A 16,249-nucleotide genomic window follows, 5' to 3' on the forward strand; every position below is an offset into this window, starting at 1 on the left:
TTTTATCATTAGTTCATCAAGTCTTATTGCTATTATCAGGAGAAGGAAGAAGGACAAAAGGGCTAAGAGTAATGTAACATACACATTCTCACACTCACTTATTTATCCACCGTATATACAGCCCTTTGCACTTTGTGATAGAGGTATGTTCTGAAACTGCATTTTGCAGTTTCACCATTGTGTGCACATCATAGAGAGAACCCACACAGACTAGAAGGGCTGTGATGTCACAAGAGATGTTATCTTAGGGGACCACTGCACCATCATAAATCCAGTCCCTTGACTTAAATGTCATTTTGGGGCTCATGAGTACAGTGTGTTGAATTCTGAGAGGTTAAAAAAAAAAAAAGATGGTGTGAAGTGAACCCAGGAAAAATTTATAGTCTGGTTGTGAGGTGAAGATTGTGCATATGAAAAGATTAAGGAAACTCTAAGACAGGATATAACAAGCTGACAAAGTATGTGTGGGGGAAATAGCTGCTATGGGAACTTGGGAACAGGAGAGAGTCCCTGAGAAGGTTTAATATCAGGTAAAGGACTTCAAGGGCATGAAGAATTTAAATCCACACATTTAACATTCTATTACAACAACCTCCTTCCCTCTCTTCCCCCAGAAAAGCTCTTCTTGACCATCCTGAATATATTGGCATTAAAGAAAATCCCTGGTTTATAATAAAAGTAGTAGAAAAACCAATAGTAATAATCATTAGTGCACATCAGGGCTCACTATGTACCAGAAAGGGTGATATGAAAGTTGACATCCAGTAGCTCCAATAACCCTGACAACCACGTCTAAGGGGATGAGGGTGGGGTACTATAATTATTGGTATTCCCACTTTGAAGATGAGGAAACTGAGACTTAAGAGTGTTAAGTTACTTGCCTGAGATCACACAACTGCTCATGGGTAACACTGGGAGTAAAAAGCAGGTCCTCTTGCAGACTGCCTGTGCTTCTGACCCCACTGTAATGCACTGAACTACCTTGTTTTTTGTGTCCTGAGATAGGACCTCAAGAATTTTTTGCATATGGATTCTTATTAGATAAGTGCTGAGTCAACTTGCTGCTCCTGGAGTCTGGTAAAATCTAATTTTTGCTTGGACTTTTCAGTGCCTTTTAAATAATACTCAAAAGTCCACATCTTTTATTTATTTATTTATTTATTTTTTATTGGTTATTCAAAACATTACAAATATTGCAGAATTACATCGGTTACACATCCACATTTTTACATAATACCATATTAGTAACTGTTGTATTCTGCTACCTTTCCTATCCTCTACTATCCCCCTCCCCTCCCCTCCCATCTTCTCTCTCTACCCCATCTACTGTAATTCATTTCTCTCCTTATTTTTCTCCCATTCCCCTCACAAACTCTTATATGTAATTTTGTATAACAATGAGGGTTTCCTTCCATTACCATGCAGTTTCCCTTTTCTCTCCCTTTCCCTCCCACCTCATGACTCTGTTAAATGTTAATCTTTTCTTCCTGCTCTTCCTCCCTGCTCTGTTCTTAGTTGCTCTCATTATATTAAAGAAGACATTTGGCATTTGTTTTTTAAGGATTGGCTAGCTTCACTTAGCATAATCTGCTCTAATGCCATCCATTTCCCTTGCAAATTCCATGATTTTGTCATTTCTTAGTGCTGCATAGTACTCGATTGTGTATAAATGCCACATTTTTTTTATCCATTCATCTGTTGAGGGGCATCGGGGTTGGTTCCACAGTCTAGCTATTGTGAATTGTGCTGCTATGAACATCGATGTGGCAGTATCCCTGTAGTACGCTCTTTTAAGGTCTTCAGGGAATAGTCTGAGAAGGGCAATAGCTGAGTCAAATGGTGGTTCCATTCCGAGCTTTCCCAGGAATCTCCATACTGCTTTCCATATTGGCCGAACCAATTTACAGTCCCACCAGCAATGTACAAGAGTACCCTTTTCCCCACATCCTCGCCAGCACTTGTTGTTGTTTGACTTCCTAATGGCTGCCAATCTTACTGGAGTGAGATGGTATCTTAGGGTGGTTTTGATTTGCATTTCTCTGACTGTTAGAGATGGTGAGCATTTTTTCATGTAAAAGTCCACATCTTGAAATTCTGTTTGTTTGTTTTCCTATTGAAAAAAAAAATCTTGCTGCTAGATATTGTTAGAGCATCTTTAAGAGACTGAGCATTCATTCTATTTGGATCACCAATTTATCTATTCCTAATGCAAAAACATGGCCAAGGAACTATTTTTCAAAATTTGTCTTTATTTTTTTGTTTTAATTAGTTATACATGACAGTAGAACATATTTATGCACTCTGATGTATCATACATAGGTGGGATATAATTTCTCATTTTTCTGAGTATACATGTTGCAGAATCATGTTGGTCATGTAGTTACATATATACATAAAGTAATAATGTCTGTTTCATTCTACTATCTTTCCTATTCCCACATCACCTCCCCTCCTCTCCCTTCACTTCCCTCTACCTAACATTCTAGTAACATTCTAGTAATTCTAAGTAACACTCTTCTTCTCTATCAAAATCTGTCTTGATCAGAGAGCTTTTCATAGCCCTTTCACAAGAAGGATTAGTAGTATTTTCAGATCTCTAGAAAGATTGTAAACAGGATAATTCCATTATTTAATTGGAAATTATTTGGGCAAAGGCCATCATCTTCCTCTTTTGAAGTCTCCAAACTCTCTGGAGACTGCTGGGAAACAACAAAGATATTGGTTGTGTTGGGAATTCTGTGCTTCCTCTGAACCTTGTCCCCTAACCCAGACTTGTAAGCAAAAATCACCATAGTCACCCAGAAACTGCCCACAATGTGGGCCATGAGTGGACACTATGGTTCATTAAACAGCCTTGACATGGGTCACCTTTGTGGTCATGGCATCAAACAGGTGTGTTTCTCCCCTCCTTTTGAAACCCCCTTGAGAATACTTTGCAATGTCTCTTTACAATTTGTATGTTGAAGATGCATTTTTTAACAGTGTAGTTTAAACCAGCAACTGTGACTCTCAAACTTGGTGGAAACCCTTAGGGAGCTTGCTGAAGACTTCACCTCAACGGATTGATCAGCAACTCCTGGAGAGTCCTATGTTGATGGTCCAGTGACTTTACTTTGAGAACCAATGGCTTAATTTCCCACTGCTATCCTTTGTCCATTCTTTTGCCTTAAAACGTAGCCCTCCATATGCAATCAAAAACCTTGATTCTTACCTCTCCTCTGTCTTCTCTGTCCTATACTCCCTAACTGTGTCAAGATTATGTAACTGAATGCAAAATGTTTTTAGCCCTTGCTGAGTGCAAAGCCAATAAGCACAACCATGAGATGAAAGAGTAAAGGAAGGTTTATAATTTGCAGCAAGTAGAGAGTGCACTAGGGATGTTTCTCAAAGCAGAATGACTTCCCAAACAAAAGCAGCAAGGGGGTTTTATTGGGGAGACACATGCCTCTTCATATTGTAGACTTACCATCACAGGTGGGGCCTAACATATTTCTGCACATGTGTGCTTTGAGATCATGTGTCTCATACATTGCATGTTTGCTTGAAAATGGTGAGTGGGAACGCATCATGGGTGGAGAATTTAGCATCATAATGAGATTATAATGAACAAGATCACCTAGAAGAGTGATTTGGGGGGCAATTTGGCTGGCTTAATCTGGTTCCTTGTTTCAGATAAAGTTCTCCTGAGGGCTTTATCTGAAACAAACAAACAAACAAATAACTGGAAAGGATATGTGTCTCTTGTCTCTTCTTCCCCTGATTTGGGAATCAGGCACAGGTGTTTAACCCTATGAGTTCCTGCATAACAACCAGCAATCATACTTTTGATAGTTCTTGACTGAGAGAACACACAATGGTAAGAATTACTAAGAATTCGGCAAAGCTTTTAAATTAACTTGATTTTTATGAATTCCTGCACATCTGTATGCATTTGAAATATGCATTATAGTACTCAAATCAGCCTAGAGTACTATAATGCTAGATGTAATTATGGATTCATGGATCCCTTCTTATAATTTCATTGCCATTCTCCCTGCTCTTAAGGTTTATGGTCCAAGAGTTGACAACTACTGATCTAGATCAGTGGTTCTCTACCATGGTGTCAGGACACCTTGCCATGTTCAGAGCAGTTGAACAATGCATAGCAAGCAATCTGATATTGCTTGCAATGTGTATAGTAATATGAAAGCTAAAGTGCCAAAGTTTATGAATGGTGTCTCTAAAAAAATTTAAAAAAATTTATTTATTAATGGGAGTGCTTGTCCTTGTAGCACCAGCACTCTCTGTGACTTGCATTCCCAAATGCTTTTATGAATGGGCAAGACCAGAATGGACTGAGTATAGCCATGTTGCCTAAAGGAGCAGGAGTCTCAAGAATATCATTATCAACATGAATTATTATTAGTGTGCTTACATTTGGGGGGTTTTATTAAAATCTAAAATCTGAGAACATCTTCAGGAGTATACAATGCCTATGAATATCATCCATCCATATGTCTCATGAAGAAAAGACTGGGAACCCTGTGCTAGACTGTAAGTCAATTGATTACTGAATGTTCATAGTGCTGTGAGTGAGAAATCACATAAAAAGAAAGAATAGGAAGACAAGATTTCTACCTCAGAACAATGAGGCATGCACATGGCCAAAATCTTTATCATCTGAGGGTAAATTACCCATAACAGCCCGCCTTCTAGCCACAGGATGAATTGGGTTCTTTTTCCTGCTTTGGGGCTTTATGGGGCTCTAACTGTTGCCAGGAGTCAATATCTAGTGCATCTACTCTTTGTCTGTCCTTATCTTTCTGTGCTGAGGATAAAGAGCTTCCCATAGATTAGATCCAGATGTGAGTTCAGTTTACTAATTACATCTCATTTTTATGCAATTGGCTTTTAAATGCACCAAGATTCCTGTAGCACTTGCTGATTTCCCTCCCCTTAAACCTTCAATCACTCTCTATTTCTCCTCCCCTGCAGTACCCTCCAGGCCCTGCAATGCCCTCCAGGCCCGGAAATGTGAGATTAGGCTGACTCAGCACAGCCACAATTACGCATGAATCTTGGGCACCAATGGAGCCAAGCCATTCACAAATCCTCCAGGCTCTAAAGGTCCCTCAAGTCCCTGCCAGAGTCTGGAAGTGAACACCAGTCCCACCCCCATGTCTCCCCAGCTGACCCCACCACCTTCTTGCCCTCACTCTCCTCAAGGACCCATGGAGCCTCTGAGCTCATTAAGGGCCTTTATTTAAAAAAAAAAAATCTGACATTTGCCCAGTTCCCAGGCAAGGGTCTATGAAGATGGCAACTCAAACTCTCACTCCAGAACCTTCCCAAAGCCCTGCACCACACAAGTTTATCACATGAAATTTGCTTTATAAATGCATTTCCAATAATAGATCACTTGACACCAAAACTAAGAGCCTGCATGCTAACTAACACAGGAAGGGTAGTTATTCTCTGGGACAGTAACTGTTACTTGCTGGGGATTAAGGGAACACTGGTGAGGAAGAATGTGCTCCCTTCCTAAGCCTGACACATCTAGCTCACACTCCAGAACCTTCCCAAAGCCCTGCACCACACAGGGGCCGACTAGGTAACCCTGAGTAGCTGCACAGTCCAGAGGCACACCCTCCCAAGGCCATCCCAAAGACAAGGCCAGACTGCCTTACCATCCTGGACAGGTTTGTTCCCCATGCAGGTTCCTTCTTCAAGGTGACCAAGACCTCTGATGCAAATAGGGAAGACAAGCCCTCTGAACTTATTAGCCAAGTGGAAAACATAAAATGGGCTTCCCAACCTTGCTAGGATGGAGTGGGCAGGGACAAGTACCAGCAGGAACTGAACCAGTAGAGGAAGCCTTGGGCCCGAGGCTGTACCAGACCCTGACCGAGATAGTCTAGAATTCTCTGTGGTTCCTCCTCCTGGCTCAGGATACACCCCTTCATCCTCCTGTCACTCTGATGACTCCAGACCCCACGGTTTCTTCAAAGACCAGAGTTCGACTTCACTGCATCTTGATTCAAGGACACGCATCTCTTGCATCTCTGTAGCTGGTCCAGGGAATGGAGAGGGCCAGGCTGAACCTACTCACTGACTGAACTCTACCTGCTTCTCCAGGCTCTTACGTAGCTCTCACTCCAGAACCTTCCCAAAGCCCTGCACCACACAAGTTTATCACATGAAATTTGCTTTATAAATGCATTTCCAATAATAGATCACTTGACACCAAAACTAAGAGGATTTTTTTTTTACCCCTTAAAATGAAAATGGTTGGGACAGGTATAAATTTAGTCATGATCCTCTCTGGAACAGAGAGAGAGTAATGTGGGGCATTTGCAAAGCATCCAAAGCAATGGCACTATTGTTTTGAAGTTCTTTTATTTATAGCAAGTTCAAGGCTCGTGTTATACCAGAATAAAGAAAGGTAAAGAGCCCAGCCCTGATCTTTTTAAAGTAAAAGTTTTGATAGATGAAAGTTCCAGTTCAAGGAAGGTCAGGTTACTCTATTATAGAAGAGGAAGAAGAATTCCACAGAGCCCCAAACCCAAAGACAGACTCCCAGAGGGAAACAGGTGGGGATCAAAGTGTCCCTGAACAGAGGGTGGTAACTTAAACCAGGAGAGCTGGAGGGACAAGGTAACCATAGGGAATGGATAAATGGATAATCAGCAAGCAAGAGGTCTTCAAGAAGGCTGGGGAGGAGGAGAGGAAGGGAAAGGAGAGAACTTAGGTAGCAGAACACTTAAGCAGGTCAAAAGCCTTCAAATGCACCATAGTTTATGGAGAAAACAGCAAGCTGGGTTGGATGGGGAACAGGGTAGGCAAAGGCGCACACTTTGGAGAAGGTGACACAGAGCGGCCGGAGAACAGAAAAGGAGAGTTGATGCCAGGGATGATGGTGCCAGTGTGTGTCTGGGGAGGGGGCCGGAGGCTCTGAGCTGGCCATGGGCCTCTGGGCGCTGCATGTGAGCCACTGCAGTCAGGGGCCTGCATGTGCCTTGTTCTGAAAAGAGATTCTCAGGTGTCCTCAAGTTCTCTACTAAGTCTGTGGCCAGAAACACCAAGTATTTTGTTCTGATTCTTCTCACTTTTCTCCAGAGCTCTTCCTTTTTTGGTGTGTGTGTGTACGTTTCATATTTTTGATCAATTAGGATACAAGCCTATGTCAATTGTTAATACACCATTAATCCTACTCATTTACCACCAGCTACTCTTTCTAAAATGGAGTGTGATTCTGGGACATGAGGCCATCATCCCATCTTCAGGCCATGGCAGTATTGGCCGCAGAGAGTCAGATTGGCAACAAGGAGGAGAGAGTTTGCAGACCATAAGGCTGCCAGCCATTTCGTCTAAATGGTCTTTCTTCACCCTCTCCACTGCCAAGCTGCCACCTGAGCACCTACGGGTCTCATCTATATCAATGAAAATGAAGCTCTGGATCCAGTTAGTGTTCTTTGCCACAATAGCATTTCGGCAATGCTTGGATCTGTCTCCTGGAGAGTGTTTTTCTATGTGCTTAGATGGATAGTTCAGCAAACTAGGTACCCCTCAGAATGCCAGGCCACTGGCTCCAGCTTGTCTCTTTTACTTCTTTTCCAAAGGGACAGAAAGTACAGGTGGCAGGCTAGCCTTTGGGCACAAGTCCATCTTGCCCTGTTGAAAGGAAGCAACCGCCCATGGAAGACAAACAGCATATACAGCCATGATTTCTATTTGTCTTAACCATGGCTTACCCACATGACTGATCAAAGTGCAGTATCTTTTGAGCCCAAGGGTCCCTAATGTGGAGGGTGTGCTGGTGCCTGTGTACTGGCTGCAGTCATCTCCTAATCAGAGCCAGCACATGCACACCAGGATGGGCTCTTCCAGGGATGCTACCCAAGGATCTCAAAACCATGGCAACCCTGTTTTCTTTAGGAAAACTGATCCATATTAATTTGATACATGGTCTTGGGATGGAACAGTCAGGAATATCAGAAATTCCCTATTCATAGGTTTAGGGAAGCTAAAAGAATAGGAGAAACTAAAAGAATGGGAGAAGCTGTAGACAGCCATTCCTCATGGTTGGGCTCACTGCATATTCGACTTAGGTATATACATGAGAGTTCACACCACCCACCCCTGCTACCATCTCACAACACACACACAAACACACACTGGGGTGTCTGTGACTCTAGAGCCTCTTTGATTTACCTTCAGTAAATTCAGATGTGCCACACTTACCATAAAGTTCATTCATTCATTCATTCCTTCAACAGAATACTAGTGTAGCACCTATATGAGAACAAGCCCTGATCAAAGAGCTAGGGATATAAACAAAACAAGTGAATTCCTTTTCCCTTGGACCTTACATTCTAGAGAAGGAAAGGAGACACTAGACAAAGAACTAAGTATCTGTCAGGTGGTGATAAATGATAATTTTTAAAGCAGGATATGGTGTTAGCCTGGAGGTCCGGGAAAGCTGCTCTGGGAGGTTTGAGGACTCCGGGATCCCAGGGCTTGTTGAAGAGCCCTGCAGACAGCAGAAATAGCAAGGAAGGTGGGGCGTTTAGAATTTGTGGGAACAGAGAATGCTGGTGTGACTGGAGTTACCAAGGGAGAAAGAGCGTAGCAGATTGCTAAGGCAGTGGGAGCCAGAACTCGCAGGTCTGTGGGACTTCATGAGAACTCAGGGGCTTTTACACCAAGGAGCAAAAGAAGTAGCTAGAGGGCCGAAGTGTGGTCGAGGCTTGATGTGGCTTATGTTGTGAGAGCATGCTGTGATGCTGCTGTGGTATGGAAAATTGCTACAGGCAGCTGGGGTTGAGGCAAGCCCACCAGGTAAAAGGCTAACCCACAAATCAGATGAAGGAGGCTGGCAGCCTGGACAAGGTGATAGAGGTGATGGGAGCTGGCCAAATCAGGATCTGCTTTGAAGATGGAGTTTGCCAACATGGGCTGAGAGAGAGGCATAATAGACTGCCCTCCAGTTCTCATGTTCTGACATGGGGAAGGGGCTGCGGGGTGAAGTAGGACTTTGGGCATACCACAGTGGTGTTATGCACCGCCATCCATTGACCATGTGAAGCCCAGACTTTTCTAGGGTAGTCCTTGGGGTGAGGAAGGCGGGAGGGGGGCGGTTGTGGGGTAGTACAGGAAAGGTTTCTCTTTTAGCCTTTTAAACAGTTTAAACCAGTGTTTGCTTCATGGTCTGCCATTCTTTTTTTTTTTTTTTTTTTTTGAGAGAGAGAGAGAGAGAGAATCTTATTTTTTTGTAGATGGACACAACACAATGCCTTTTATTTTTATGTAGTGCTGAGAATCGAACCCAGGTCCTGCCCATGCTAGGCAAGTGCTCTACCACTGAGCCACAGTCCCAGCCCCATGGTCTGCCATTCTTGACCATGACCACTCTTAATGCCAACTCCGCTGCCAGTCCCCTGCCCCCAGGGTACTCACCAGTGGCCTTTCTCATGCCCAGGCACTCCCGATGGGGTCTTCTCTCCTGATGACTCAATTTGCTTCAGCCTCCTCTTCCCTGGAGCCCCAGGCACTCCAAGGGACCCCAGGTCAGGAAATGTTCCTCCCACCCCACCTTCCTCTCTGCCTCCTAATCTGGTCTTTTCTTCGAAGCTTAAACCCATAGATGGTGACTTTCTCTCCAAAGACAGGGGCCTTCTCTTCTGGCTCCCTCTAGGGGTCTCATGGATGTCAGATGTAGCTGAACAAGACTAGAGTGAATTATTTCCCATGTGTCTGTGTACCTCATGGTAATTAAGGCTCCAGACTTCCATGGATATTGAAACTTTTCTAGAATATTCCATGGCAATTGAGCACACAGAAGACCTCTCGGGGACCTATGACCTCAGTCCACATGCAGATACCCACCCCTGTGTTCAGCTGGAAATTTTCATTATCAATATGCTCTGAAGTTACTGGTTCCCAATACCAGTTTATTGACAAGAAGCATGCTGGTCTTGCTGCCACCCAGGATCATACTTCCATCCATAAGTCCCCCAGTAAATTGCACTCTGTGCAGACCAAGTCTCAGCACCAGAGAGTATGATTTCATGGTTTTAGGTGAGACTTGAGAATCAGCATTTAGGAAATGATAAAGCACTCAGTGGGTTTTTCTCTCCAGGTAGGTTTGGAAAATAACTGTAAATATAAGTGGGGAGGGTGTTCTACCCCTAAAGAGGTTCCATTATGTCTTGCTTTAAGCAGATCACCACAACATCCCAGCAACCTATCAATTTTGTTGGGTGTTTCAGAGAAATCCAGCCTTGAAATATGAGACCCAAGACAGAGCAGCAAATAGGTCTAGGTCTGCACAGAGTGCAGTTTATTGGGGGATTTACAGTCCTGAGTGGCAGCAATACAAGTAGGACCCCTGCAATTTGGGTCAGAAAGAGGGGTGTATTTATGGGTTAGGACAAAGGTGGCTCTATCCTGCCTGGAATGTACCTGGCTTATCTCAAGATAACATGGAAGAGTCAGGTACATCCCTGAAGTCAGGGTCTTGTATAGCCCCACATATGACTGATGGTTTTGTCTATTGATAGTTTGCTAGAAAGCTATGCAGGAAAACCTGACTAGGGCTACTCTGGGGAATCATGGTAGTTATGACTCAAGATGGCTGTGGTCATGTCAAGCTGAACCCATATACTGAGGTGGGTAGAACTTATCTAAAGATCCCCAAAGATGGGGGACATGGAGGAGAAACAAACAAGCAAGCAAGCAAGCAAACAAACAAACAAAAATAACTCAAAAAATAACTGAAAACTAAGAGTCTATTTTGGTGAGATAAGACTTCCAAAAATAAAAAACTTGTAAGAGCATTTATAGAACAGATATAAATACAGATGCAATAAATGTATGTGAATGCTCTGCAAACATGAGAGCTGGAGGGGTCAGTTTTCATGTCTCTCTCACATTCCATCAGCAAATCCTGTGGGTCCATCTTCAAACCAATCCTGAATTTGGCCACTGTGACTGGCAGGCAAAAGAAAGGTGGGGACAGGCTGATTTTGCAAAGGAGAGAGCAACATTAAAGACCCAGGTTGGGAGGAAGTTCATGTTTACATCCAAACTGTTGGCCCATCTGCTTCTTTCCCTTAATATGGAACTGTTCTCTGGAGAGAAATGCCAGGGCTGGGGTGCAGCTGTGGGGCAGCCACAGGTTGGTTCATGTGCTGAAGTAGCAAAAGCAGTTCCCTGAAGGTGTTGATGATGAGTGGGAATCTCTTAAGAGGAGGGAATCAGAATAGTGTTCTGGAAGGCAGGCAGGCCAGAGGCAGAGCTGTGGGGAAATGCACACTCCATTTGGAGCTGTGTCTCTATTCTATTTCCTGATCCTGAACTAACCATTGCACAAGTGCCCAAGCCACATCCAGAAGCCATTGGTAGGTTCCCTCCACTCACTTTTCCAAGAGAATGGGGTTCCCTTGGGCCATGAGGGGCCTCTGTACAAATAGTGGAGGGGCTCAGTGACCATAAGGAATGGGACTTCTTCTCCAGGTACCCCACCAGCCACCCCCCTCTGCTCAGGGAAGAGCTCTCAGCCTTGCTCACAGAGGACATCTGCTCTGAGCTGTCCCCAGTGGGTATGATGGGAATGTTAGGATAAGTGTTTCCCCAAACTTATCTGCTGTCAGTGTCTTGTGGGATGCTTTTTAAAAATACAGATATCTGAGCCCCCAACTACAGCTACTGAATTAGAACTTCCAAAAGAATGGCTTTATAAAAACCAATCCTTAGGACAGGGTAAATGTGGGAAACTATGCTAAACCTTGTTCTCTCTCTCTCTCTCTCTCTCTCTCTCTCTCTCTCTCTCTATATATATATATATATATATATATATATATATATATATATATATATGATGGACATAATACCTTTATTTTATTTTTACATGGTGCTGGGGATTGAACCCAGTGCCTCACATGTACTAGGCAAGTGTACACTGAGCCACAACCCTGGCCCCCTTGCACCCTCTCTTACTCACAGATAGTTTAATTCATACTTCTTAATCCATACCTAAAGACTAACAGTGAACTGTGATAATAACAATAATCACTAACTTTTATCAACTGCATGCCAGGCACTATACTATGGACCTTTGGGGGTGAGGGGGATTATCTCATGCAAATCCCAGTTATCCGTTGAAGTACATGCTACTGTTATCTCCATTTTTTTCAGATGGGGAGGCAGAAAATAGGGAAACTAAGTGGTTTGTCCAAAGGGACATGCAGCCAGCAGCTAGCCCTGCTGGGTGGAAACTCAGGCTTTTGACCCCAGCCAGCACCCCATCTCTTCATCATTACACATTACTGATGTTGGAACCTGAACTTATTAGCTCTGCACTCTAATTGTGAGTCCAGTTCACACCACCACCACCACCCCTGCCCCAGGAAAGGGAAAAAGAGCAGGTGGTGGAGACTCATCTGAGAACTTTCAGTGGGCACGTAGATGAGGATTGATGGGAAGGAAGGCGGAGGGAAAACAGGCTGACCTCCCTCATCTGGTCCTCAGGTACTGGAACTCCTTAAGCAATCTGGTGGCGTCCTTACTGAACTCTGTGCGGTCCATCGCCTCCCTGCTTCTGCTTCTCTTCCTCTTTATCATCATCTTCTCCCTCCTGGGGATGCAGCTCTTTGGAGGAAAGTTCAACTTTGATGAGATGCAGACTCGGAGGAGCACATTTGATAACTTCCCCCAGTCCCTCCTTACTGTGTTCCAGGTATGGACTCTTCTCTGCTGGGATTCTGAGGGTGGTTCGGTGGTGAAGGAGGTGGGTGGGGAGGAAGAAGGAGCCTTGAAAAAGGTGGTGGAAAGTGTCACCCTTTCAATGGGAACAAGGCCAGCCTAGATCAGGCCTGAGGGTCCCTGGTGTCTCCAGCTCTTTTTGTAGTTTCCCCTCATCCAACTCCATTGGAATTCCTCTGGTGGGCAAAGCATTGGAAGAAAAAATCTAGTCGTTTAAAAATGCTCCCCTAGCCATATAACATTTTAGTCAAATTAAATCTACATGAAAGCCCAAACAGAAAAAAGAGAAACAGTCTGCTCATTTTTGGGGAATGGAGAGTGATAGGGTTCTGTTTTTGCTTGCCCCTGGGAAAAGACCTAAGTAACTCAGAGAGTTGTGATTTCATAGCTATTTCGGCTTACAGCAGGGCTAAAGTAGCACTATTTAAGTCTAAAAGTAGATTGACTCCTAGAGAAAAATAAATAATGTGTGCGGGTTGCCAGGATCTAAGGGTGATGCCCATTGTCTGATGTTTGGGACAATTGATTTTAGCACAGCACTGGCACCATGAACACAGTAAAGGGGCACTGACCCCCCTCCCCAAAGGAAGGGCTAACGGTGATCATCTCATGCACTGGATATAAATAGTAGGAGAGATTTTGACCACGACGCCTTTTCAGTCCCTCCCCAAGTAATATTTGCCAGTGGCCATGCATCTTGTCTAAGGATAGAGTCAAACTTGCCCAGCTCAATAGCCTAGTAACCCTGGGGAGGAGAATTGGGGGTTAGAAGAAGAGATAAAAATGGAAAAGAGATTTGTGTTCGCATACTGGGGCAGGGCAGGGGAGTTTTGGGGTTTGCTGTTGGTCTAACGCTGTGTCCCTTATTGGTGGGAATGTGTCATTCAGATCCTGACCGGGGAGGACTGGAATTCGGTGATGTATGATGGGATCATGGCTTATGGCGGCCCCTCTTTTCCAGGGATGTTAGTCTGTATTTACTTCATCATCCTCTTCATCTGTGGAAATTGTATCCTTTGTTGCTGCCCCCAACCCCCGCTGCCCCCACCCTCAGCCTGCAGCACAATGCCACCTGGGTGTCATCTGCAGGCCCTGGCTCTGGCTGAACACTGGTTGCCATCCACAGGGACCCCAGGCGAGCTGGGGAAGGCTGCCCTGGGAAGAAAACATGGCCCAGCCTAGAATCACTTTAGCATGGAGGCGGGTCTGGGTGGAAGCCCACAGCTTTGGCATAGGAGAGAATGTACACTGATATTCCTGAACCTGTTCAGGCTGCAGCGTCGCTCAACTCCAGGAGGCACGTCCTGATTGTAAGCTAGGTGGATGGCGCCCCCTGGCCTTGTGGCCAGTGCAGCCACTCACACAGACTTAGGATACTGAGGACCCTAGGGATGGGGCCCTTGACAGCCCTGGGGCTGTCACACCTGCTTAGTGAAGGAGGACCAAGCCATCATCCTTGAAATGACCTTCATCTCTCCTCCCTGCTTTTGGTCAGACTCCTCTCTCTGAACCTGTTCTCCAGGACTTTAGTCACAGACAGACCCAACAGATCCTTCCTGGTCCCAGCTAAGAGCATGTCCCGGGATCTCAAACTCAGGTCCTTCTTTACTTCCCCTGGTTGGAACCCCACGGGAATTGTGTCCAGAACCTGGATGGTAAATAGAAACAGCTTCGGCCCAAGTCTCAGGGGTCAAACCCCAGCTTCAGCTAATGCAGAAGACACAAACACTAAAACTACAGACAAAGCTTCACATTGTACCAGCTCAAGATCTCCAGCAAATTAAAGGCTCTGTACCTTGGTATCTGCAAATGCTCTATAGGTTGAACACCCAGAAGCCAAAAATCAAAAATTCAAAATTTTCTGATCAACATGTCACCATAAGTGGGAAACTCCACATCATAAATCTCATGCACAAAATTATTTAAGATACTACATAAAATTGCCATCAGGTGTATGTACAAGCTATATGTGAATAATGTATTTCGTGTTTTGACTTGGGTCCCGTTACCAAAAAATTTCATTATTTATATGTGAATATTATAAAACCTTAAAAATTTTAAAGTCCCAAGCATTTCAAATAAGGGATACTCCGCCTATAATAGAATAATAGTAATTGCTACATAAGGGGTCATTGTGAGTTTGAACAGGATGATGCATGCAAAGCCCCTACTGTGTTCCAGGGCCCATGGGTGAGGGATTCAGAAACCTCCTTGGACAAGCCCTTCACCTGCTTGGGCTTCAGTTTCCCTGTCCTAGAAATGGTGTGAGTTTCTGGGTGCTCAGGGGTGAAGGTCAATTTAACTAACTTTAAGACCCTTTAAGCTCTATCTCTTTTGCAGTTTTCTGATCCACAGTGTTTGTGTTGGTAAGAAGTGGGGAGGCAGGGTGGGGAGAAACAGACAAATGACTGCTTCAGTTAGGAATTCCCAAGCTTTTGGCCAGCTCCAGCCAAACCCTCCAAGGGTCTTTGTATGTACAGGCTCACATTAAGAGTTGGCAGAGACACAGGCCACCTCCTCAGCTCCCAGTTATAATGAACCGCTCTTAAGAGCATTCTGCATTCTGCTAGAGACAATACTGCTTATAATGTCAATTACAGCCAGTCATCTCAGTGGGGAAACCAATAATGAAACCCAGCAATTAAAGAGCAAGGCAGAGCCTGCTGCCTCACTCCCAGCCCCACTCCAGCCTGCAAGCTATCCTGATCTCAGCCCCCTAGAGAACTCCAGATAGTGAGCAGGGTCATGGGGAAGGAAGAGATGAAGAGACACTGTTGGGCTCTGAACCCCTCGAAGTGAGCCTCTGCTGGGGAACTCTACTTCTGCATGTTCTGCACCCTCCCTGCTCCCTATGCTCATTAAACACCCCAAGGCCAAGGTCATTTTCTTTAAGAATGGACACAAACAGATATCCTACTGAATGTATTCTTGGCCATTGCTGTGGACAACCTGGCTGATGCCGAGAGTCTCACCTCTGCCCAAAAGGAAGAGGAAGAAGAGAAAGAGAGAAAGAAGCTGGCCAGGTAACCCTCTAAGCTCACCCAGCCCAGTTCAGGAATGCCATTCTCACTGGTGGGAGAGGGGCATGACACCAACCACTAGGCGCGATCCTTCTGGAAGGGACTGGGTCCGGGGCTTCCTACAGTAAGTTGGTCCTCTCCCTTAATGCCTAGGCATTGCTCAGAAACAAGGACCATCATGAATGATAGTCTCTACGAAGGTGCTGCCTTTCCTTACCTGTCTAGAAAGTTGGGAGGTTGCTTTTGAGATTTGAAGCCATGGGAGGAGAGGGGAGGAAGGCAGCCTTCAGAGGGGAAATAGCTCCAGCTTAAGGAGCAGTGCTTCCTCACTATTTTGTATCATCTGCAGTGTTGGGAAGGCAAAAGACTCAGTGTTGGGTCCCGCATTGTGCTCCATTGCTATGTAGATAGGACTATCCTTGGCCATGCCTCTGCTGGGTATCAAGTAGAGTTCCTCCCAGAACCAATCCTAAACAAGACTCAAAACA

General features: G+C 44.6%; 1 protein-coding gene across 25 annotated transcripts in view; it reads left to right on the forward strand.

The window, feature by feature from the left end:
- Cacna1c (calcium voltage-gated channel subunit alpha1 C) overlaps positions 1 to 16,249 on the forward strand; it is a 707,547-nt gene that overhangs the window by 592,378 nt on the left and 98,920 nt on the right. For 24 of the 25 annotated variants that reach the window (XM_076853983.1, XM_076853987.1, XM_076853986.1 and 21 more), the window contains 3 exons: positions 12,508 to 12,715; positions 13,630 to 13,750; positions 15,650 to 15,764. In XM_076853983.1, the coding sequence (XP_076710098.1) occupies positions 12,508 to 12,715; positions 13,630 to 13,750; positions 15,650 to 15,764 (444 nt within the window). The remainder of the gene's footprint in view (positions 1 to 12,507; positions 12,716 to 13,629; positions 13,751 to 15,649; positions 15,765 to 16,249) is intronic. The other variant, XM_076854000.1, reaches the window with a different exon arrangement.

This window comes from Callospermophilus lateralis, chromosome 4 (genome assembly GCF_048772815.1).
Source record: "Callospermophilus lateralis isolate mCalLat2 chromosome 4, mCalLat2.hap1, whole genome shotgun sequence".
In the NCBI taxonomy this organism is placed as follows: domain Eukaryota; kingdom Metazoa; phylum Chordata; class Mammalia; order Rodentia; family Sciuridae; genus Callospermophilus; species Callospermophilus lateralis.